General features: G+C 43.7%; 1 protein-coding gene and 1 long non-coding RNA gene across 3 annotated transcripts in view; both read right to left on the bottom strand.

Moving 5' to 3' along the window:
* LOC121290782 overlaps positions 1–1,313 on the bottom strand; it is a 122,808-nt gene extending 121,495 nt beyond the window's left edge. The window contains exon 1 of the long non-coding RNA XR_005945878.1: positions 1,217–1,313. This is a non-coding gene — a long non-coding RNA (uncharacterized LOC121290782). The remainder of the gene's footprint in view (positions 1–1,216) is intronic.
* Positions 1,314–18,120: 16,807 nt separating this feature from the next.
* epha3 (eph receptor A3) overlaps positions 18,121–26,235 on the bottom strand; it is a 269,035-nt gene continuing 260,920 nt past the window's right edge. For both annotated transcript variants that reach the window (XM_041210805.1, XM_041210804.1), the window contains exon 17: positions 18,121–19,037. In XM_041210805.1, the coding sequence (XP_041066739.1) occupies positions 18,932–19,037 (106 nt within the window). In that variant the 3' untranslated portion in view covers positions 18,121–18,931. The remainder of the gene's footprint in view (positions 19,038–26,235) is intronic.

Raw genomic sequence — 26,235 nt, forward strand, 5'->3', positions numbered from 1 at the left:
CAAGTGTGGCACTTTCAAACTGACCAATTACTTACAGCAGAATGCTTGGCTGTTTCTGGATGCCTTTCACTGTCTCTCCCTGTTGCAAGCAGTTTCTTAACTACTACTCAAGATGGATCTCAGAAACAGTTTGAATTTTTCCTGCTACATCTTTAGCAGGGAGCAAGGTGGCTGGTGTACCACGTGACCTGGACAAAGTGCCAAGTCATCCTCCCAAATAAGGCATTGACACTTCAAACAGCCTATCTCCCAGCCATGGTTTTTAGCTTTTCACACCCTACTGTTGCTGAATCAGTTAATGTCTTTGCGCTTGAAGGGGAGCCACCAAGTCAATGAGTTTCTATTTACTCTGATGGACCACTCAGTGGGCAGAATTTTTGTCCCCTGGGCAGGCGCGTGCCCAACCCAACGGGTCAACGTGCACTCGCGCGATCTTTCAGTGGGTGGGCCCATGCGAGAAGAGGCAGTGCGCCCTCCCGACAATTAAGAGGCCTATTAAAGCCCTCGATAAATTCATTAAATGGAATTTTTTGCTGCCCGTTCAACTGTTGGGTTGGCGGCTGGGTGAATAGGCCAGGCGGCCTTTGCATTTTTAAAGAAATCTCGAAAATTTTTGAAGCTCGTATATTTCGCATGTCCCTGTTCATGTGACAGAGTCACATGTGGGGACGTGTTTTCCTTATTTTTAAAATCTTTGCTTATCATGTTAGAAACCTTCAGGGAGCTTTGACTCAGCGCTCCCCTGCGCATGCCCACACTTCAGCGCTCACCCCGGCAGCGCTGAGGTTATCAAGTAACGGCCAGCCAGCGTGAAATCGCGGTCGGGGGCCCGATCGAAGAAGGTGGACCATTACTCGGCCGCTCCCGCGCCCGCCCTACGAGGCGGAAATCACCTCCGTTGATTTTCAAATGTCATTTTGTGTCTGGGAACGCACCCTTGTCTCCTTGTGAGGTAAGGGAAAGATGGTTGAAATCCAAAAGACAAGTCATGTGACCTCCTCAGCGTCCATTTTGACTTATAATCTATTTTTTAAAAATGTCATCTTTACAACGGTTTTCTAAAAATCAGTAACACCACAGCTGCACATCACAACAGGACAAACTACAGCAACGACAGGCCAGTCAGTTTAACCTCGGTGGCTTTAGAAACAATAGGCTGAATCTTCCGAGGATTGGCAATCACTGTTGGATTACCACTCCGCTCCTTTTTACTTACGCTAGACGGGAGCTGCACATTTCACGCCTGGACCTCTCAACTGGGCCTCCTGAACGATGTGCAGTGCAGATACTTCATGAGCCCTTCTGTGCAGGGCAGCAGTGTCAGGGGAAGTGAAGCCGTGCCCCCTTTTTATACCAGCTGTTGTCAATGATAAGTTTAAAGGTCCCAGTCACGTAAGTGGGTAGGATAGGTCGGTGAGGGGGACTTTTGTGGTTTGGGGTTGAGGGAGGGTGAGGGAGAGGGAGGGATAGGCGGGGTTGAGGGCACAGTCAGTGGGTGGGGGTTAGTCGGTGGGTAGGGGGTAATCGGGGGGTGGGAGCTTAGGAGGTCAGGGGAAGGGGTGGGGGTAGTCAGGAGCTGGGGGAATGATCGGGTAGTCAGGGGGGCGATGGGGTGGTCAGGGGTTTGGGGGTAGTCAACTGGTTGGGGGGGTAGAGGGGGTCAGGTTGGCAGGGTTGGAGAGGTAGTCACGGGTTGGCGGGTAGTTAGGGGATGGGGGTTGGGGTGATCAGTGGGGATTGGAGATTATTCGGGGGTGGGTGGGAGGGAATCAGTACCATAATTACCCAGTAGTTAGTAGTGGTTTTAATCCTTCTAACTTTTCCTGGGTAACTCTTCTGGTAAGAGAGTCGGAACCATCCGAGGTCTCCAGCTTTAAATCGGAGTTTCGGATGGTTCCAGGTGCAGGGTAATTGTCCAATTGTACAACCAAGAACCAGGCTGATTATGGAATGTTCAGAAGGGAAGTGCAAAGGCAATTAAGAGAAGCAAAGAGAGAGTATGAAAAGAGACTGGCAACTAACATAAAAGGGAATCGCAATAAAAGAGTACTGAAAGGAGGAATGGAGCTGGTTATAGACTAAAAGGGAATTTACACATGGAGACAGGGGGTAAGGCTGAGGCATTAAATGTATACTTTGCATCTCTCTTTACCAAGGAAGAAGATACTGCCCATGTGCTAATGGTGAAAGAGAAGATAATTCAGACACTAGAGGGGGTTAAAATTGATAAGGAGGAGGTACTGGATAGGCTGTCTGTATTTAAAGTTGTTAAGGCAGCAGGATCAGATTGGATGCATCCAAGGGTTTTGCAGAGGGGCTATAATTTTTTTGTCTTCCTTAGACTCAGGGGTGGTGCCAGAGGACTGGAGAATTGCAAGTGCTGCACACATGTTCAAAAAAGGGTGTAAAGATAAGCCCAGCAACCATAGCCAAGTCAGTTTAACTTCAGTGGTGGGGAAGTTTCTAGAAAATTATAATTTGGGACAAAATTAATAGTCATTAAGGCAAATATGGATTAACAAAGGAAATCCAGCATGGATTTATTAAGGGAAATAGTGGTTAACTCGCTTGAGTTTTTTGAAGAGTTAACAGAAAGGGTTGTGGAGGGTAATGCTGTTGATGTAGTGTACATGGACTTCCAGAAGACTTTTGACACAGTGCCACACAACAGACTTTTGAGCAAAGTTATGGCTCATGGAATAAAAGGGACAGTAGCAACATAGATGCAAAGTTGGCTGAGGGTCAGGAAACAGAGAGTTTACAGATGTTTTTCAGTCTGGATGAAGGTTTGTAGTGGAGTTTCACAGGGGTCGGTGTTGGGACCCTGGCCCTTCCTGATATATATTAATGACCTAGACATTGGTGTACAGAACACAATTTCAAAGTTTGTGGATGACACAAAATGTGGAAACTGAATTGTGAAGAGGATAGTGCAGAACTTCAAAAGAATATAGGCAAGTTGGTGGAATAGGCAGACAAGTGGCAGATGAAGTTCAATGTGAGAAATGTGAAGTAATTCACTTCGATAGGAAGAACATGAAGAAACAATATAAAAGAAAGGGTACAACTCTAAACAGGGTGCAAGAACAGAGGGACCTGGGTATAAGTGCATAAGACATTGAAGGCGGCAGAACAAGTTGAGAGAATGTTAAATTGACCATATAGTATCCTAGGTTTTATCAATAGGGGCATAGTGTACAAGAGCAAGGAAGTTATGTATAAAACACTGGCTTGGCCTCAGCCAGAGTATTGCGTCCAGTTCTGAGGACTACACTTCAGGGAAGATGTGAAGACATCAGGCAGAGTGCAGAAAAGAGTCATAAGAATGATCCCAGGGATGAGGAACTTCAGTTACATAGATAGATTGGAGGAGTTGGGATTGTTTTCCTTGTGGAAGAGAAGATTGAGGAGGTTTAAAGAGGTATTCAAAATCATGACGGGTCTGGACAGGGTAGATAGGAAGAAAGTGTTCCCACTCATGAGAAGATCGAGAACAAGAGGGCACAAATTTAAAGTAATTAGCAAAAGAAACAATGGAGACATGAGGAGAAATCTTTCCACACAGCGAGTGGTTAAGATCTGGATTGCGCTGCTTGAGAGAGTGGTGGAGGCAGGTTCAATTGAAGCATTCAAGAGGAAATTAGATTATTATATGAAAAGGAAGAATGTGCAGGGTTATGGGGAGAAGGTGGAAGAGTGGTGTCAGGTGAATAGCACATTTGGAGAGCTGACACAGAAATGATGGGCTAAATGGCCTCCTTCTATGCTGTAACAGTTCTGCGATTCTGTGAATTTTGGAAAGCCAGCATGGATTTGTTCATGGTAAATCATGTTTTATTAACTTGCTTGAGTTTTTTGAAGAGGTAGCAGTGAGGATGATTGAGGATCATGTAGTTGATGTCGTATACTTGGACTTCCAAAAGGCTTTTTATAAAGTGTCACGTAATAAGCTTGTCTGCCTACTGAAGGCCATGAAACAAAAGGGAGGATATGAAACAAAAACAAAAATAGCTGGAAAAACTCAGCAGGTCTGACAGCATCTGCAGAGAGGAACACAGTTAACATTTCGAGTCCGTATGACTCTTCATCAGAACTAAGGAAATAGAGAAATGAGGTGAAATATAAACTGGTTGAGTGGGGCGGGAGAGGTAGAGCTGGATAGAGGGCCAGTGATAGGTGGAGGCAAAGAAGAGATTGCCAAAGATGTCATAGAAAAAAGGACAAAGGGGTGTTGATGTTGGTGATATTAGCTAAGGAATGTGCTAATGGTGACATTAAGGGTAGAAAGCAGGACGAGCATGGTACAGATAGCCCTAGATGGGGTGGGGTAGGGGGAAGGGATCAAAATAGACTAAAAGGTAGAGATAAAACAAAGGATGGAAATAAATTTTAAAATAATGGAAATGGGTGGGAAAAGAAAAATTAATTTTAAAAATTATAAATTATTGGAAAAGGGGGATCGGAAAGCGGGTGGGGACGGAGGAGAGAGTTCATGATCTGAATTTGTTGAACCCAATGTTAAGTTCGGAAGGATGTAAAGTGCCTACTCAGAAGATGAGTTGCTGTTCCTCCAGTTTGCATGGAGCTTCACTGGAACAATGCAGCAGGCCAAGGGCAGATATGTGGGCATGAGAGCAGGGTGGAGTGTTGAAATAGCAAGCGACTGGGAGGTCTAGGTAATGCTTGCAGACAGACCAAAGGTGTTCAGCAAAGCAGTCACCCTGTCTGTGTTTGGTCTCTCCAATGTAGAGGAGACCGCATTGGGAGCAGCAAATTCAGTAGACTAAGTTGAGGGGAGTGCAAGTGAAATGCTGCTTCACTTGAAAGGAGTGTTTGGGCCCTTGGACGGTGAGGAGGGGGGAAGTAAAGGGGCAGGTTTTGCACCTTCTGCAATTGCATGGGAAGGTGCCGTGAGAGGGGGATGAGGTGTAGGAGATAATGGTGGAGTGGACCGGGGTATCTCGGAGGCTTTTAATATATCTGTTAGTAGGTGTTGATAAAATGTTTCCCCTCCGCTTTCAAAGGATAATCCTCCGCCATTTCCGCCAACTCCAGCATGATGCCACCACTAAACACATCTTCCCTTCACCCCCTGGCGGCATTCCACAGGGATCGTTCCCTCTGGGACACCCTGGCCCACTCCTCCATCACCCCCTACACCTCATCCCCCTCCCATGGCACCTTCCCATGCAACCGCAGAAGGTGCAACACCTGCCCCTTTACTTCCCCCCTCTTCACCATCCAAGGGCCCAAACACTCCTTTCATGTGAAGCAGCATTTCACTCGCACTTCCCTCAACTTAGTCTACTGTATTCGCTGCTCCCAATGCAGTCTCCTCTACATTGGAGAGACCAAATGCAGATTGGGTGACCGCTTTGCAGAACACCTTTGGTCTGTCTGCAAGTATGACCCAGACCTCCCTGTCGCTTGCCATTTCAACACACCACCCTGCTTTCATGCCCACATGTCCATCCTTGGCCTGCTGCAATGTTCCAGTGAAGCTCAACGCAAACTGGACGTACAGCACCTCATCTTCCGACTAGGCACTTTACAGTCTTCAGGAATGAATATTGAGTTCAACAACTTCAGATCATGAACTCTCTCCTCCATCCCCACCCCCTTTCCCATCCCCCTTTTCCAATAATTTATAATTTTTAAAATATATTTTTCTTTTCCCACCCATTTCCATTATTTTTAAATTTATTTCCATCCTTTGTTTTCTCTCCATCTTTTAGCCTATTTCGTTCTCTTACCCCCACCAGGGCCATCTGTCACTTGCTCTTGTCCTGCTTTCTACCCTGAATGTCACCATTAGCACATTCCTTAGCTAATATCACCACCATCAACACCTCTTTGTCCTTTTTTCTATGACATCATTGGCAATCTCTTCTTTGCCTCCACCTATCACTGGCCCTCTATCCAGCTCTACCTGTCCCACCCCCCTCAACCAGTTTATATTTCACCTCATTTCTATATTTTCTTAATTCTGATGAAGAGTCATATGGACTCGAAACATTTACTGTATTCCTCTCCGCAGACGCTGTCAGACCTGCTGAGTTTTTCAAGCTATTTTTGTTTTTATTTCAGATTTCCAGCATCCACAGTATTTTGCTTTTATCTTAGGAAGGATATGAAGTTGGCTGACTGACAGGAAACAGAGAATATTGGTGAATGGTTGTTTTTCAGACTGGAGGTAGCTGTGGTGTTCCCCAGTGGGCATTATTAGAATCACTACTTTTCTTGATCTGATTTTGATTTTGATATCAAACTGAGGGCACAGTTCCAATGTTTGCAAATGACACAAAACTTGGAGAAATATGTGAACCGTGAGGAGGATAGTGATAAACTTCAAGAGGATATTGCAGGCTGGTGGAATTGGCGGACAAGTGGCAGATAAAATTTAAGGTAGAGAAAAGTGAAGTGATTCATTTTGGCAGGAAGAATGAGCAGGGGCAAAATAAAGTAAAGGGTTCAATTCTAAAGGGCGTGCAGAATTGGAGGGATCTGGAAGCATATGTGCACAGATCATGGAAGGTGACAGGGCAGGTTGATAGCATGTTCAATAAAGCAGATGGAATCATAAGCTTTATAAAGAAGTGCATAGAGTACAAAAACAAGGATGTTATGATGAACCTGTATAAAATCCTGGTTTGGCCTCAACTGAAGTATTACATCCAGTTGTGGGCACCCCACATTGGGAAGGATGTGAAGGCATAGAGAGGGTGCAGAAAAGATTCACAAGAATGGTTCCAGGGATGAAGGACTTCAGTTATGTGGATAGATTGGAGAAGCTGGGACTGTTGTCCTTGGAGAAGAGACGATTAAGAGGAGGTTTTCAGAGGACAGCGATTTAAGGTGATTGGCAAAAGTAACAATGATGACTTGGGGAGAAACTTTTCCACACAGCTTGTGTTTAGGATCTGGGTGCTCTGCCTGAGTGTGGGGTGAGATTCATTTGAGGCCTTCAAATGAGAACTGGATCTGAAGCGAAAAGATTTGGAGGACTATGGGGAAAATGCAGGGGAGTGGAGATGGTGAGTTGCTCTTCCAGAGAGCCAGCACGGACGCCATGGACTGTATGGTCTCCTCTTGTTCTTCAACCATTCTGTGATTCTGTACTGCTTTGCTACTATTCAGCTTCCTGCTAAACACCACCATCAATCTTACATGCAATGATCACCAATACAGAAGCATATGTCTTCATTCAATCATTTGGCATGTTTTCACAACAAAATTCTATTCCCTCTCCTACGACTGAGCTATTCTAAATAGAAATATGACAAGATGTCATTTTTGATTTTAAAAAAAGGTGAAGAAGAATCATGAAGCAGATTTTCACCCCTAGTCAGTTTTGGGCAAGTGGCGGGGAAAGGGGGAGAGTTTGGTACGGGCACAAAATGCACTCATTCCGTTTGAGGTATTTCAACTGCTGCCCACCCAAAACAGCAGGCGCTTGGTGGGTAGGTGACAATTGCGCATATTTAAGGGGGTGGGAGTGGTGCAGATACTGGTGAAATTGCTGTGCCTTTAGGGCTCGTTTTTTTCATGAAAGCATTGCAGAATGAATTATCTTTACCCAACCTTCCCATGTTCCTTCTGACTATCACTGTAACTTGGTACAAAGTTCACTTCCTAAATTTGTAGCACTAAATTTGTGCAACCAGTCACATACGTTGGTGTGCTTGGGCCATCACTGCATTGCATCATGATTCAAACACGCGGCCATTCTGAATTGGCCCCATGCATTTATCTGGGAGGGGGAAATGCCTCACCTAGATGGCCATGAAACTTTAGGTCCGCTATACCTCCAGAGGACAGTGAGTCTGCCAAGACAGTCTTTCAAGGAAACATCTTGGCTGAAATGCTTCGAAGAACCACTGTGTGATACTGATATCTTTTAGTGCATTTTCACAATCCTCGATGACAGGGTGAGCAGAGTTTGGAGTGAAGCACTTTTTAAAAAAGATTTGGGCAGCAGCGGCACCATCAAGTTGCCTTGTGGCCAGATGCAAAGTGTTTCCTCTGCTTTGTCCAAACAGTTGCCTAGATTTTCCAAGTAGCTTTATATTAACCCCAGTATGAACCCATTTAAAATAAATGTGTTAATAGAAGTGTTACAGTAATGCAGAATTTCCTTCAGCTATTCTACCAAATGGGAATGGTACTAACGATTGACATTGAAAATAAAGCTATTTTGTTTCCCAGCAACAATGAAGAAGACAGAAATTCACCAGATATCATTGAGAGATAATAAAATTAAGTAATTGAACTATAGTATTATAATACACTTAATTGGCACCCCATCCACCACCTTAAACAGTCATTTTCTCCAACAGGGCAGCAGAGTGTACCAGGTAAAAGTTTCACTGCAGCAGCCCACAATGGCTACCCAGGACCTCTCCCACGAGTAAGGATAAGGGCAGGAGGCGCATGGGAACAGCATCAGCTCTAAGTTCTCCTCCATGTCACACACCATACTGACATGGGGATATATTGCTGCCCTTTCATTGTCACTGTGTCAACACCCCAGAGCTCGTGATTCACCAGCACTGTGGGAGCACCTTCATCGCGTAGACTGCAGTGGTTCAGGAAGCAGACTCACCACCACGTTCTTAAGTGAATTTAAGAATGGGCTATAAATGCTGGCCTTCTCAGCAATGCCCACCTCCCATGAACAAATTTTTAAAAATTGTGATAACATCAGCAGCCCGTATCCAAATGCAGCAAGATCTGGACAATATCCAGGCTTGGGCTAACAAGTGGCAAGTAACATTTGCACCACACAAGTGTCAGGCAATGACCATCTCCAACAAGAGAGAATCTAACCATTGCCCCTTGATGTTCAATGGCATTACCATCACTGAATCACCCACTATCAACATCCTGGGGGTTACCATTGACCAGAAACTGAACTGGACTAGCCATATAAATACAGTGGCTACAAGAGCAGGTCAAGGGCTAGGACTCGTGCGACGAGTAACTCACCTCCTGACTCCCCAAAGCCTGTCCATCATCTACAAGGCACACGTCAGGAGTGTGATGGAATACTCCCCCACTTGGCTGGATGAGTGCAGCTCCCACAACACTCAAGAAGCTTGACACTGTCCAGGACAAAGCAGCCCACTTGATTGGCACCATATCCACAAACATTCACTCCCTCCACCATCAATGCACAGTAACAACATCTACAAGATTGACTGCAGGAATTCACCAAGGTTCCTTCAACAGCACCTTCCAAACCCACAGCCACTACCATCTAGAAGGACAAGGGCAGCAGACACATGGGAACACCACCACCTGAAGTTTCCCTCCAAGTCACACACCATCCTGAATTGGAACAGTATTGCCATTCCTTCACTGTCGCTGGGTCAAAATCCTGAAACTCTCCATAACAGCACTGTGGGTGTACCTACACCACATGGACCCCAGCGGTTCAAGAAGGCAGCTCACCATCACTTTCTCAAGGGCAACTAGGGATGGGCAATAAATGCTGGCCCAGCCAGCGAAGCCAAAATCCACTGAATGAATCAAAAAAAAAATGGAATTATTATACTTGGTTGGTACACTCCCAAAGCCTGTAAGTCTGGACCATTGTCTCCAGAAACAAGCCAAGTCTAGAATAGATCTAATTGTGCAGTTCAGAGAGTTTATTTTCCACAGCTCAAGTAGCTATCATATGAAAATTTCACACACCCATCTACTGAAAGCCTGGTGAGAAGAATACTGATAGTGTGGCTGGGAGCACATTTCACACATTTACCAAGGCACTTTAGGAACATCCAAGTGGCAACAGTGCAGAAAATAGGTCAGGAGTGAATGCAGTTTGGAGTCAAGTTGCACAAGTCCAGACCTTTTATTAATGGAAGTATTTTAATTATAGTAATTGACACCAGTGTTGGCTAAGAGTTTATACCACAATTTCAATAGTAAGTGAAAACTGCAGCAGCTGATGTCAAATACTTGAACAAAACAGCCCTCAATTTTCAAAATAATTTTGGGGGGGATGGTGGTGGGGTTGGTGGGGTGGGGAGGGGGTGAAGTACATTCTATTCAGAAATTTTTTTCAGACTGCATCGGTCAGCTCATTTCTATATGTTCTGATGAAATGTAATTCTTCAAATCTAATGCAGTGAGAGGCAAATCAAATCTAAGGCAGTTATAGCAAGACTAACCTTGCTCCCCTGCTTTCTCAACCTTCTGTGGATATATTAGAGTAGATTTTGATCTTTAGCAGTCTTACCAGTGAAGTGCACCAATCAGCTGTCCATTCTGGCTGCAATGAAGCCCTGTCATTTTGAGGCTCAGCCTCACTGAAGTTCGGCAGACAGCCTGACGCACCTCGCCAAATTGAAGCTTGAAAATTGGGCCTGAAGAAAGCTTCTGTCAGCCAAGTAAGTTATCTGGTGCAGCAGGAGGGGGGTGGTGGGGGGAGGTTATGTTGGGGAGGATTGTTTCAAAGACAACAGCTACCCAGATTATTTTTGTGGGCCCGAGAGGAGCACTTTTAAAAATGTATTCGTTCATGGAATGTGGTCATCGTTGGCAACATCAGAATTTGTTGCCCATCCCTAATTGCCCTTGAACTGAGTGACTTGCAAGGACATTTTAGAGAGCAGGTAAGAATCAATCACATTGCTTACTCTTGGAGGGTTGCTATTATCTATGCATTCCTATCTCAAAGAGCAATTGGCATAAGGCTAAAAACAAAAAAACTGCGGATGCTGGAAATCCAAAACAAAAACAGAATTACCTGGAAAAACTCAGCAGGTCTGGCAGCATCGGCGGAGAAGAAAAGAGTTGACGCTTCGAGTCCTCATGACCCTTCAACAGAACCGTTCTGTTGTTCTGTTGAAGGATCATGAGGACTTGAAGCGTCAACTCTTTTCTTCTCCACCGATGCTGCCAGACCTGCTGAATTTTTCCAGGTAATTCTGTTTTTGAATTGACATAAGGCACCTATCTTCATATTGAAAGAGGCTGTTGCCTTGAATAGGTGGTCATGGGTGGATATATCCAATGGTAGGTCTCTTCCAAAATGGAGCCAGCCACATTGCTGCTTTTGATAGGGCACTCATTTGTGCTCTGAGCTCCTTGACAAGATCTCATAATTCACTCTAGATAAACCTTTAACATTGAGTTAATGAATGCAGGGTGACGAACTGATTATTTTGGTTGGATGGTCCTGAAAGGGACCTTCAGTTGACATCGCTGATGCCTTCACTCTTTTCAGACTGAGAGGTCACTTTTGGGCATTTGGGTCATCTGCTTGATGACATTAGCTGTGATAACAACAACACTCAAGAAGCTTTACACCATCCAGGACAAAGCAGCCCACTTCATTGACACCCCATCCACCAACATTCACTCCCTCCACCACCAATGCATAGTGGCACCAGTGTGTACCATCTAAAAGGTGCACTGCAGAAATTCACCAAGGCTCCTTAGATAGCATCTTCCAAACCCATGATTGCTACTATCTAGAAGGACAAGGGCAGCAGATAGATGGGAACACCACCACTTGGAAGTTTCCTTCCAAGCCGCTCACCATTCTGACTTGGAAATATATCACCATTCTTTCACTGTTGCTGGGTCAAAATCCTAACTCCCTCCCTCCCTGCACCTACACCACATGGACTGCAGCAGTTCAAGAAGGCAGCTCACCACCACCTTCTCAAGGGAAATTTGCAATAGGCAATAAATGCTGGCCCAGCCAGTGACATCCTCATCCCGTAAATACATTTTAAAAATCCTGATAAATGAGCGTACATATAGATTGTCATCAACTCATCCTTGCAGTCGCTATGCAAAAATCGTGAACAAGCAGCAAAATGTCACCATGACGACTATGTCAGGGATGCTCAATACTCTAACTGACTGGCTCCCAGTATTGGCCCACATTTTCCCTTCTGCTGTTCATCACAATATCGTCATGCTCCATCAGCTGAGCAGCACCAGCCCTTTGCATTCACAAAGACTTGAAAAATCCACCAGTGCTTAAAATAGTGCCAGCAGATATTATTCCAGCTGGGAAAACAACTCACCATCCAGATGGACAGAATCGTGACAAATATGTAGAATAAGGAATCAACATCTGAAGACTGACACAATAGCTGAGGTCCCTGCCTTCAAATTCCCTCAAAGACAGTGGACAGCACTCAACCAAACCCAGGGTGGATGAAGTGGCAACCTGCTCCACAAGTGGAAGGTAAGGGATGACCCGAAATGTGATGAGTCTCAGACTATGAAACACATCACATCAACCTGTCCACTAAGACCTTTTGCAGGAACCATCTCCAATTGGCAAATGAAGAGGCCATTGACTGGATAACCAAGCTAGGCATCCCATTATAAGCTTTCCCCATCATACAAAAGTAGTGGTACAGGGGGGTAAGGCTATAAACTCTATTTTGAGGTTGTTATCGAGAGAAGGCATTGAAAATCAGCTGCAGAGTTCTCTAATTGGTAGGACCCTCAAAACTCCCATTTATTTTTCTTAAGTGGTTTGAATAATTGTACAGCAATACAACTAACTAATCCAAATGAAATGTAATACTTTCTTGGATTTATTTTGGCAGTTACATTATAATAATATTTAATAGCTACTTCCATTTCATGTTTAAATAAAATAGTTTCTGTCTAATTCTGGAGCCTGCTATACAGTACATTGTTATGTTTAAATCAAAGTGATTTCTAAATATAAACTGTTGCATACATAGCAGTTAGTGTCGGTGGAAAGATCTATAGAGCTGCAGTTTTACTACCTCTTTGACATTGAATGGAAACAGTTTCTGTGGCAACATAATACCAGAATCAGGTCCCGATCTCCAAGTCTGGAATGCACTGAAGACAACTATTGGTAGGCCCCCACCAGGAGGCTGCTCTGCACCACAAGGACTTAGAGCAATATCATGTCTAACCACTGTATAGTGTGAAGTCAGGTTCAAAAAGTGCTCATGTAGCTGAGAGGTCTCCTGAGTGCTTCATTACCTTATTGCAGCATCATTCAAATGTTCTGAGGAAAAGTGAGTGTTCACGCCCACAATCTCCATAACGCTGGACTCTGCTCTCTCCTGGTGAGCAGCCTGACTCACGGCCCAGGTGCTGCCAGGTACACTTTACATTGAACTGTGATAGATTCTGGACTGGTAATAACTGCAGCCAAATGTATATCATGGGGGTAGGGGGATGTTGAATGGCGGGCGTGCACAGGTGCACTTCCGATTGTAGGTGCGGCGCCATTTTACGTGGGCAGGCCAATTAAGTGCTGTGTGCTCCCTGTGTGAGCGGTGGGGGAATCTCAAAATCGCGAGTGCGCTCTTTGGCTCATGCATACAAAAGAGCGCACTCATCTCCCTGAGACTAAGTGCTGCCTCAGGGAGATCGGCTGTAAATGTTAAAAACATAAAAATAGAAAAATAAAATTTCCCTAACATGTCTCCTCATGTGACATTGTCACATGAGTTGGGACATGTCCATAATTTTTATAAAACCTTTATTAAAATTTTTTAAAACCTACTTGAAAACTCATTCCGCCTGTGGATGAGGTTTCATGTTTTTTCTATTTGCCACTGGGGCTCCTGGCCTGCTTGCCAACCTTAAGGTTGGATGGGCAGGTTCCTTTAATTACTTAATTGACCATGTCAATGGCCTCAATTGGCCATTGAAGGTTGGCTCGCGCACAGCTGATTTCGCTGCGCCCCCGCCTTCCTGAAAATTTAAATGGGGCGCAGTGACATCGGGAGTTCCGCCCAACGTCACCGTGCGTCATTTTATGCATCAGCGAGTGGGCCCCGCCCCCATTTGCCGATGCGTAAAATCCTGCCCCATATGTCCTTAAAATGCTGTTATGTAACTCAGGAGAAAAGATACATATGGCTTCTTCCAAATTTCATCTTTGCAAACTGAGTTGTAGAAGACATTGGGCAGAATTTTCCGCTCCCGTTGACAGTGGGCATGTTTGGCGACATGAGTGGACAATATGGCGAGAAGGCCAAAATCAGTTTTACGCCGTTGTGAAACCAGTTTGCGATCGTCTGCTCAGCCTGTCACTGGCGGGCCGTGTTTCCCACTACCGCACATCGGGAACCTAACTTCAATACTTTAGCATCACATTATAAGCCCTGCTCACTGGAATCGTCCCCGCACTCTGGATCATCTGGCCACATTGGCGTGATTGCCGCCGACGTGTTTCACAACTGTACATAAGCAATTTGCACCTGGCGAGCTGCACTTCGCTCAGGACTTCGAGGTTTGTTTGCCTATCTTGCTTTGGGCAGCACTCGCAGTCATCAGCGCCAGGCTTCCCAGGCAGCACCACATCACTTTTTGGGAGGCTCACAGACAGGTCTCTACCTACCAGACCAGCCATAAGGCGGGGGTGGTTTTTCAATGGCTGCAGGGCTAGGGCTTGCTTGGGGAAGGGGGAGAAGTGGCCTCAGGCAAGGGAAGAGGCTGCAGGACGAAGGCTGTACAGTGGAACGGGGGTATTCCAAGGTGTGTTTGGAGGCACAGGTTTATCTGTACTGGTACTGGTGACCTTAAGATGATGAGGGCTGAGGAGGCAGTCTCCAGAGGAAATGAGGCCAGATGGAGATGTGAGGGTGTGTGTAATAGAGTGAGTGGTGATGTCCCTTGAGCTGGCAGTGAGTGAGATGCCAGTGAATGTGTGATGACCTTATTATTGTGTGAGTTTAGAGTGATGAGATGGTTGCCTTACCTTGGCAGCACAGATGATATCATTCATCCTCTTTTTGTACTGGATGGCCAACCTTTTCTGTGTAGCGTTGACATTGACCATCACTGCCACCGTCTCCCAAGCCGGAGTGGTGAGATTGCTGGACCTCCTGCGGCCAGAGTGGGGGTGGAGGACATCACAGTGGACCTCCAAAAGGCATTCTGGTGAGGTTCACTGAACTCTTCTTGGTTTTCATGGCCATGTCTTCGCTGGAGCAGTCTCGGACTGCAAGCATTGAGAACTGTGTGTGGGGCTGCTGTTTAGATATGGCATCCGGAGTGAGGAAACAGTGAGGTAACAGCGTGGCGGGTGATTCTGAGTCTGCCCACCAGTGAGATGGCACGTTTCCTGTGGCTGCATAACTAATGAGGCAGGAAGTCGACACTATGGCCTGAAGACCCGCCATTGCGGCTGGTGAGTAAAACATTGTTTTTCATACCCACTACTGCACTTGGTGCAAATCTGGGCCAATTCTTCCCATCATCATCATCATAAGTTCTCTACCCAAAGGTGGTTCCTTGGTGGTTATTCACCAAACCACAGTTATATAAGTACCATGATTGTTATTACAGGTAGGGTAAGGAGGCAGTCTCTGAGTCTACCTCAGCGGGAATGAGGATCAAAGCTGGTGTTAATTTGAACCATATGCTAGCAAACGGAGCTAACCAACACCACCACCCCCACCCCCCACCCCCTTAAAGGGCATAACACTGTCTGGTGAAATGGTCACCAATGGTTCATGGAGCTGCCAGCCACAGCCTGTGATACCATTCTCATCTCTGAGTCAGAGGGTTGTGGGTTCAAGCTCCAGAGATTTGAGTTCAGAATCAAGGCTATTGCTTCAGTGCGGTACTCACTGGACTAACAGAGATGCCTCCTTTCAGGTGAGATGCCAAATGGATGGTTTGTCTGACCTTTCAGATCGATGGACACACTTTCATGGTATTGCTGTAGCATTCGTTCGAAGAAGAGCAAGAGGAATCACCCCAATGTCCTGGCCAATATTTATCCTTCAACCAAAATCACTGAAACAGATTATTTGGTTATTATCTCAGCTATTTGTAGGACCTTTCTGTGTGTAAATTGGCTTCTGTGTTTCCTACATAACCATGGTGCCTACAATTCATAAAATATTTTTTGATGTAAACCATTTTGAGATGTTATGAGAACGTGAAAGATGCTATGTAAATGTAAGTCCTTTCTTTAGTTGGTGAAAAAGACTGCACACAGTGTAGTCACTGACGTTGATATGTGGGAAAGTTTCTCATCAAGAATTAATGCTTTTGATACTGCTGTTGTAAGTTTAGCAAAAGGTAATTTCAGTCAATTATCAATTACCCAAGCAATTCAGAACCCATTACCTCACCCTGAGCATACTGTGATGTCAAAAATCAAATAAAAGTGAGTTTTTAATCTAGCTATTGACACACAAAAGGTTTAATGGGTTTTATATTGTTTCAAAATGATTCCCAATGTAGTAAAACAAACCTCATTCCCATGTGTTTCTCTATAAAGATGTTTGTCATTCTAAGTAAAGCACTGAATCCATATCTCTCAGCCAATCTTGTATTTTGCACACACTGATAATGGAACATCTCTCATTATTTTGTTTTATTTATTTCCACATCTTAATGTCCACTGTTCATTCCATATCCACTGTGCATCAAGTCACTAGCAGTTTTAGTTCACACACTTGCCAAGTGATAAATGCTCATGTTAGCCGTTGGACTATGTCCTTACTTGTTGGGGACCGAAACATTTATAGTCATTCTTATATCTATATAGTGTCATATCATATTAATACCTGAAAACTTCATATAAGAAATGATGTTGACAATTTACATAGGCACGCAGACCAGCCCATTAAGCATCATGAAGCAGATTGTCAGTATACGTGCTTTTAGGTCGGCTGAGAGATGAATGTTTTCCAGGATATATCCAGTCAATTGTTCAAATATTGTCAGGGGGTTCAAATATTCTCAGCTGAACAGGTAAATCTTATTTTAAAGTCTTAACTAACATCAATGTAATATTTCCTCAATACTGCACTGGGGTCTGAAACATAGTACGCATTCAAGTCCATGTGTGAGACTTGAACCTCCAGCTTTCTGACCTGGTGGTAAAGTGACATTTGGAATTCCATCTAAGATCATTCTCTCTTCCCTACTCCCTTTCTATTTTTAAAATGTTTTCTTTTGAGTTCTAATCACACTTGTCTCTGACATTTTCTTTACATAAATATTGACTTGCTGTAGTAAATGGTGCATGAGGGTACAGCATGCTCTTGAACTTATTCATGGAAAAGCCTTGCAACAGTCACTGCCCAGAGATCCAGACATGATCGCTGGGATGCTATATTGCCAGTAAAGAGGAGCTATCTGAGCTGACATGTGATCTGAATGACATTTATACTGTTGTTTGCTAAAGGTAATCCCAGAACCACTTCCACTGTACACTGGTGAAAAGGTCCAGGAAGAATGCCTGTAAATAATAACCAGTGTAATTTATAAAGGACTGGAGCTTGCATGTTGCACATGCTAACTTGTTGGTGTTGCATTTCTTACTGGACCCATGATCCAGTATTCACTTATCAGCTTTATATTATATCTTGAGCCAACCATTTTTTAAAGATGGAACTGCATTTACTGTAGCTAGATTTTACATATACAAGCAAATCGCACTGAAGTAAACATCCCATTGATGGATATCCAGGCCCCTAATTTGTGAAAGCTTTGCAGAAATTCATGAAAACTTGCTGCGAGTTTAGATATTTCCCACAAAAATACCCCTCCTGAACAACACAAAACTGCAAATTCAACAGGGATAGTGTGGAAGATGCTCAAAAATCTGTAAATAGGGATGCCACTATTAGTCTCAGGAGATTTTACAGTGTTGCCTGACTTTCTCAAGTTGTACATATATTGAAACTTGGATCCAGTCCACATCATGATCCTTTAAGGACTGAGGGACCTTTTCTTCTGCCATGAAATCCATCCCTTTCTTTACCCTGAAGTGACATTCTGTAAAATCCTAAGGCTGGTTTGAATAGAGCAGTTTAAGAACAATGTGTAGAACACATGGACTAGGTCTGCAATTATGGTACACACGGAAGGAATTGGAAACTTCTAATCTTGTATTATTTTTGGACACAGTACAAGATAAATACTCCCTCAATCCAAAGAGGATTAGTAGAAAGAAGTACACTAGTATGCAATGAACTTATGTGTATGACCCTACCATTCCAAGCCTAAGAAATTAAATTTCCACAGCTATATGGACTACATCTTTCAGGTAAATATTTAAACACTTCAGCTACCATACTGTGATCTGCATGTGTGTGCGCACTAGTAATGTAGACATCATAACACAAGAGCAATGGCAAGATGTTGTGACAAAAATAGATAAAAAATTTAATGTAGATAATACATATTTCACAAAATTTTCAATACTGTGGGGGAAACAGATCATTTTTGAAAAATGAATTAACATTTGAATATGTGAAATTGGGTAATCTTGTATAGGCTAATGCTTAATGATCATCTGTGCACACTCCAACATGGCAGAACAATAGGAAAAGTTGGGAGGGGTCTTCACTTTGACAGCAAAGTCTAAAATATGGTCTATAAATTGCTTAAGACATAATGCCATAAGATAGTCATTAAACTTTCCATTCACCGCGAGATACCTATTGCCAAATTTTATTGGGTTTGTTTTAGGAAATAATTTAACCAGTTTAAAAACTGAAAGCCACACTCAAGCTTGCATCACTTCTGCTGCTTCTAACTCACAGATTGGCTTACCAATGTCCAAAAGTTCATTTATCTTTCTAACTATAATATTTTTCTTTTATTTAAAAACAAAAAGAAATTCCTTTCTTCCCCATGACAGATTTTAACTAGATTCTCTTCTGCTGCCTGCCGCTGAAAGGTTTTAAGATTTTAATTTTTTTACCATCATAAATAATACTTAAACATACCACCTTTTTTTAAATATATAAAAAAGGTAGAAAACAGAGCCATCATTCCTTTTTTTTAAGGCATTTACACTTATAGAGTTTGAAAGTCTTTCACGCACCACATCAACTGACCAAACCGATTTCTCATTTTGTGGCCTCCATAGCATTATCAGTCCCCATACCATTGCAGTGGTCATTCTCATTGGCTAAATCCCTTGATGCACAAAGACTTGACTTGAAGTTTACACTGCAACTGGACTGTTCTTTGTGTGTGTTTCCAGTTGCTTAATGCTGCTCACTATCTTTTTCTGATGTCCAGAAAGAGTAACTCCCAGCTTCATTATATCACTGAAAGGGAAGAAAAAACAGTCATGATTTTCTTTTCTCTGAAACACTTTTCCTTTTTTTCCTCAGAATTGCTAAGTCCACAACTGAAATAAAAGATAAATGTCTCACTGTATACAATTCATTACACTTCAAACATTTTCTGTCTTCATAACACAGTCCTATGTTATAGTATTATAGGCCCAGTCACATATCAACATGAAAGTGGCAAAGCGGTTTCAGGGGCAGGCAAACACATGAATGGCAGTATAACTCTCAAGAATAATGCACAGTAAAAGCAGGAGTTGTGAGTTTTCCTGTAGGAAGTATTTCACATCAGTTTGAGTTCAGCTTAAATGAACCGGAGCAGATGTGTTTTTACCTGCGTTTTCCTGTGTTTTTCCCATATCGTACTGTTGACAGCCTGCTGTCCACTGACACAGAAGTGGCGACAAGTAAAAACTGAAACCAATTACTTGCTTTATTAAATGTAATTGTTTTTGAACTCAGAGATGCTGATCCATTTGAGGAGCAGTTGTACATTTTGCTGTTGGAGTCCAATAGTAAAGGCATATGGGGACCTCCTGCTACACTTTCATCCATGTGTGACAACATGGCAAAACACGCAATGGGCAGGATTTTTCGAACGGCAGGGTTTCCCACCCTGCCACATAAGTTGGCAGGAACATCAGCTGCCCTGCAGTCCTTTAATTCTCTGAGGAATGATAATTGGCTGGACCGCCACCCCTCACTCAGGAAGAAGTCCCATCTTGGAGAGCTGATTGGCCAGCAGCTCTGTAACCCCAGCTGTGCTACCAAGAGTGGCGGCCGCTACTGGGACTACACGCAGTCTCCACCAGTCTAAGCGCTAAAACCCACAGGACCAGGTAGGTGAGGGATCTTGTGACGGAGACGGGAGGGAAAGCACAAAGGGATGAGGGAAGAGGTGGGTGGGAGTTGTGCTAGGGTGATCAAGTGGGGAGAGAGCACCCAGAGGGGTGGTAGACTTTGGGGTGTGTGGGTGTGCCCGATTTGGAAAGGGGGCTAGTGACAGAGGTGGCAAACCCATCCACCTCCATATCCTGCTCGAGGCCAGAGCAAGATGATCTGCCAGGCTTGCCCCGTCCCTGAACTTCTTCTGCCTGCTAAAAAATTGTGGCTGGGCAAGAAGTAGCCCTTATGTGGCCAACAATTGGGTCACTTAAGGGCCTCAATTGGGGCAAGAGCTGGTTAGCTAATCTAGGCCTTTTCCACTCTGCCACCCCATCGCCCCCTCCTCCACCCCCTCACCCATAAAATTGTGCACAGGTTAGGGGTGGGCGGTAGGGCGGCAGGAAGGTCAACTGGGCAATTTTACAGGCGTCCCCCCCGCCCCCACTTACAAACCTGCTGGTGGGGGTCTGTGAAATTCTGCCCAATGTTATAGTTTGAAGAACATGCACAAGACAGCTACCTGGGACAGTCTGGAGGCCAAAAAAGTCAAGCACTTTGGTTTGGTTACATGCATGTTGGTGAAATGATCTCGGACATGCACATGGCTGAAAAACATGACAATTATTTCAACACTTTTACTGCATGATAGATTTGATCATCCCTGCCTCTCCTAGCCCCACAAAATAATCCCCCACCCCCGAGAAAAAAAATGTCTTTTTTGAAGCAACCTGCAGTAGCTCAGTGCACATGCTCTCCATTTGTACTTGATAATGATCACTGGCGTCCTACAGCCCTCTGGATTCTGATTGTTTTGGGAGGGGCTGCTAGATGCCCATTTACAGATCCACCTGAAAATCACATCAGGCAGATCTTGAGGATCCATTGAGCAGGTACTATTTTGCTGCCACTTCCAACCCCTGGATGCCTTGGAAAATCAAGCCCCCTAGGCTTATTTTCCTTTGTTGTCATAGATACATGGTGGAATATGAAGGTATTATGGCTACATCTTAGTGAGGTACAATTTATGCATGAATCTTAGCAGGATTGTCCATTGTGAGGTGCGATGATAGCTCAGCCTGATTTTCGTCTTAGCAAGTATCCATGTACAATGGCATTCCAGTAGGAGAAATAGATAGCAGTCAGAACAAGACTCTTGCCTCCATCCAGTCTTACTGAGTGTTTCCACCTCTGACTGAGCTCAGATAACTCAGAGGAGAGCAGCAGTCAAACTGGGAACATGGTTGTCTGTATGGCTCAGCATCGTACCATAAAAGTATATTGGCCCTGAGCCAACTGGAAATTTCTCTGAATGCCCAGTGCATCGAGTAGGCTTCAGAATATTTTTGATGTGTGTCTAACGCATTCTAACCAAACAGTTCTGAACTGCTTACTGTTGATAAAATGGATGAGATAGTGGACTTTCATTCCCGGGACTCAGATGGATGGGATGAAAGTCACCTCCGTCTCCAGGTTGTCAGCGTCCTGTGTGGAATGAGCTTTGGCCATCTCAATCCCAGTGGGCAGAGACAAAACTGGCTCAAAATCGGCACTATTAGACAGTTTCACTTAGAAAGGCCACAGATGATTGGGTGTGGGTAAAAGGGGAAAACAGTTCTCTGGGCGCATGAGGGATGAGGCTGAGTCACTTTTTTGGCAAAGAGTGACTGTATCTTTACTCTGGCCTGAATTTTTTCAAGGATGGAAGGGGCCTCTGGCTTAGCTAAAATGGCACTGGAGACCTGATTCTGGAAGTTCCGCCCTGAACGTGACACCCACCATTTTCTTGGAAGGTGAGGGTTTGGGGGGAAACTGGGCGGGTTGTAGTTTGCACATCCATTGTTCATGGAGGCAATTGTACATTGAAAAGTGCAGCTGCCTTCAAACAGATCCAATTTTTGTTAGCGGGATGGCCAAATCATGACTCATGGGCTTTAAATTTTTGAGGAAAAGGTCTAAAGCTGCTGAAGTTATTTGGAGAGGTAGAGTACCCTTTTATATAGGTCCAGGGACCCCTTTTGGATAGGTCCAGATATCCCTTTGGGAGAGGTAACATGCCTTTTGGGAGAGGTAAGGTGCCCTATGGTAAGTGTAGACATGAATGTGTGTAATGTGAAAAAGCTCCATTGAACCTTCAAGCTTTCAAGCCATTTATATTTCCTGCCCTTTAAATTTAAAATAAGTATTCAATTTAAAAAAAAATAGTTCTTGCAATTTCATTGTCTGCTGACATAGGCCTGAGGGTTATCATATATGATTAGTGCTGCATGTCTAATTCCACAACTTATTGTTATCAGTTCACCGTTTGACTGACAGCTCCAAGTCATTATAAAGTCTTTGATGTGGGGCTATGAATGCAAATGTTTATTTTTGTAAGGGCTTAAGTACTTGAATGAAATGTTTGCTTTTATAAGGGATTAAATAGTTGGAGGAAATTAAATTTATTGAATGGATTTTAACGAATGTGTGTTTTCTTTTAAAAGAAAGTCTGCAATAGGCACTTAGAACTTTATTTTATTTCATTTCAGCATAGCCCCTGAGGTCTACCCTTGGTGGATATTGGATGGGTTGGCACGGAGGCTGTAATGGCAAAGGGTGATGGATGAGGGGCATGTGTTGGCATGAGTTGGCACTAAGTTGGCATGAGAGTATAAAAGGGCATTGGGTGGGAGGGGCACAGATTGGTCTGGGGGTTATGAGGAGCCATATGTGGATGGGGGGGGCATGAGGTGATATGAGTTAGCATGGATGGGGCATGGAGACTGTGGTGGGGTGGTAAAGATGAGGGCTAGTTGGCTGTTTTTTGTTTTATTCTTTATCTTACTGGTCCCGGAGCACCAGGCTGACCCGTCACACAGCCCGCCTCCGCACCCGGCAGCCCCTATGGCTGCCTCCAAACCCTTTGGGCACGGTAAGCCTGAATATCATTAACAGAGCCCACCGCAACCTCCCCCACCCCCAACCCCAAACACCCTACACCCCAGAATGGAAATTAGAACTTCCAGGGCATTCTCTTCTGAGACGAGCTAGTGGAGTTGTGAATTTTGATGATTCTGCACTCCTGACTCGAGAATGAATGGATGTAGCTCAGTTAGTTATACCTGATCTGGGAGTGCTGGGACTGTGTGCCTAAAATGGTAAAAAAAATGCTATTTCCTGAAAATGATGGGCAAACTAAAATTATAAAAAAAAGCAAATTAAGATAAAGGGAACCTCTTGCACATAAGAATAAAAAATAATCTGTTTTAGAAGCAGACATATCCTGATAATTTCACAAGGTATATATATTTCTTGCATGACTTCTCTTTTGCTAATACTGTAATTGGATTCTTTATTGAAAACAAACTCTGCAGTTTTAGCCAGATTGGAAAGTATTGCTTCCTTTTAATATACTGCAGCTTGGAGCAGTTGATATGAGTCTGTTGTTCCCCGGTTACAGACAGGGACAAAACTCAAACTGCTCATTCTTGGCCCAAAGAGACAAGTTTCCGATTTCCATCTCTGCTTATAATTCTTAATTTTGAACAGCAGTGTTTATTCCTGCCAAGGGGAACATTTGGCACTGCAGTAAACTCCCAGTCTCCCTTTGTAAGCTGCAAGCCCTCAATCAGAAGTTGTTAGGTACAGTAGCAGACACTTCCTGTTTTGAACATGTTTGGTCACAACCCGTTTGCCTTATATTCTTGTTTTATGGAATCGCCAATTAAATTGCTTGGCGCTCTAATTTTTTTTACCATCAAGAAAGATTAATCTGCATTTTTTTTAAAGTGGAGATTTTCTCTCTTTGTTTTAAACATTTTTATATACCTAGGAAATCCTTATATTTACCTGACCCATGGCTTTAGTTTTGGAAACCAATCACTTGCCTATTTGAACAAATCCAACACTGAACATGAAAAGTAACAATATTTTTAAATCTATGCGAGAGGTGAATATCTTATGCTGGCCAAATTTTATTTCATGACAATTTTAATTTTATTGCAATATTGGGTCAGTATCTCAGATCGTGTATGTATTCAGTCAGTATGAATGTGATCGTTATTAATTTGTTCTTCAATAATCTCTAGTACACAAGTGCCTCATAAATCCACCTCTAGACCCATTTTCAAAATCCCTAAAATGGGAATTAAGTCCATACTATTCCTCAATGAGCTAAAATAAGAGTCATGTCATTCAGTGAAAACACAGAAGCAGAGGGCAGGATTTTCCGGTCTTGCCTGCGGCGTGAACCTTTGCGAGTGGGATGGACCAGCAAAAGATCCGTTGACTTTGGGCGGGAATTTCCTGTCCCATGGCGGGCAGGACCGGAAAATCCCACCCATAATCTCTGTTTAAATTTGCAGTTTTGTGTATTATTGAAAGAAAATCAACTCCTTCTTATTCTGTGCAGTGGACCATAAGAACAATGCTACTGTAAAATGCCTGAAATGTAACTGGGTGTGTCCAGTCATTCTAGCCACAGTGCTGTTTAGTCAATTTTAATGTTCAATGTTTTAGCTCCTAAATATGGGTCTTCAGGTTGTGCCAAATGTCACCTCACAATGAACGAACCTCCGCTGATGGCATTAGATTTCAGCCAAGCAACTGCCACATCCATCAATGCAAATGTTAACGGTAGGGGAGGAATTGTTAACTTTTCAAATCCTTAGCTCTGATTTTAATTCTGGTCTGGATCAAATGGGAAGCCCCCATTGCTGGCATGGAGCTCAGATGAAAGCAACCTCACCTCTGAGTCAGAAGGTTGTGAGTTCAAGTCATACTCCAGACATTTGAGCACAAAAATCTAAGCTGACACTGCAGTGCAGTAAGGAAATGCTGCACTTTTGGATGACAGGCTAAACTGAGGCCCCATCTTCTCTCTCAGGTATATGTAAAGGATCCCATGGTACTATTTCTAAGAAGACTAGGGAAGTTATCCCCATTATCCTGGCCAATATTTATCCCTCAATCAACATCACAAAAACATATTATTTGGTCACTATAACTGTGCTGTTTGTGGGAGCTTGCTATGTGCAAATTGATATTTCCTACATATCAACAGTATCTACACTTAATTGACTATAAAATTCTTTGGGACATCCTGTAATCATGTAAGGCAAATCTTTCTTTCTTTCCTTGATTGATAGCCTGCAGCACTTGGCAAAGTTCCCAGTATAAGTGATCAGCAATGGATACAGGTGGCAGGGACTGACCCAGGAAGGAGGTCACTAGGGGGAAAGATCTGCTCCAGATCTGCTGAGGAAGATGGAAATGAAGACTTCATACCTAGCCACAAAAAGGAAAGTACTTGCCTCTCACAGGGGAGTGATATGAGACATTGAAGATCTACCAAGGAGCCTCAGCATTATGGCTGGCTGGAAGTACGAAAAGTGATCAGCCAGCCTGTGTGATATTATCTCACACAGCAGCAGCCCTGTGCAGTCTAAACACAACCACCTCCAGGAACATTATAGTCAGCCCCTCACAACAGGAGTCAATGTCATAGCTCTTTGCAGCTGCCATTGCAGGTTCTGGGCTCCAGCTTGACCAGACATGTGTCCACCTTGGACTTGAACAGATAGGCACTTTCAAAGAGTTACTTTAGACCCACGGATATGTGGAAGTGAAGAACCCTAGCCACCTGAGCATAGTGACAACAAGTTTGCCAGGCCAAATTACTCTGGTAGCAGCAGCCAAAGTGCTGCAATTGGCAACTGGACCCTCATGGGCTCAAGCATCCAGAATTAATCAAGTGTCTCAAGGTCTTCTTATTTTCTTGTGGTTCTGACATGAGGGGCAGCGGCAGGATCCTACTAGCAGCTTTGCTGAGAGCACTAGGGGATTACCTCATAGGAGCAGTAGAGTTGGGAAACCTGCTTATAAGAAAGGCACAAGGATTGGCAATTCGATGAAAAAATGAATGGAAAGCTATTATTATCTTTGAGTAGGTAATTTATCACCTTTATTACATTTGGCATCTGATCCACAGTGTGGTTTTATAACAGCTTTTGATCTGCATTGCCTGTGTATCATTGATTTAGAAGTTAACTGAATAGTTTTAATGTTCTTTAATGCAGGATTAAGGGCCCTGGTGAAAGATGTAATGACAGTTTATGCATGTGAACTTCATGCAAGCTGTCAGAACAGAGGAGTAAACAAGTTACTCGAATTGCTAAGTATTAATATTTCTCACATCTCGCTGCAAATTGTTGACTTGACCTTCCTTCTTCTCCTGGTTTTTTGCCTTTCTGGTGGTCTTCCTAATCTGATCAGGATTACTGCTGCCTTCTCCAAACACAGGCCTCTCTGTCTG

This window comes from Carcharodon carcharias, chromosome 18 (genome assembly GCF_017639515.1).
Source record: "Carcharodon carcharias isolate sCarCar2 chromosome 18, sCarCar2.pri, whole genome shotgun sequence".
NCBI lineage: Eukaryota > Metazoa > Chordata > Chondrichthyes > Lamniformes > Lamnidae > Carcharodon > Carcharodon carcharias.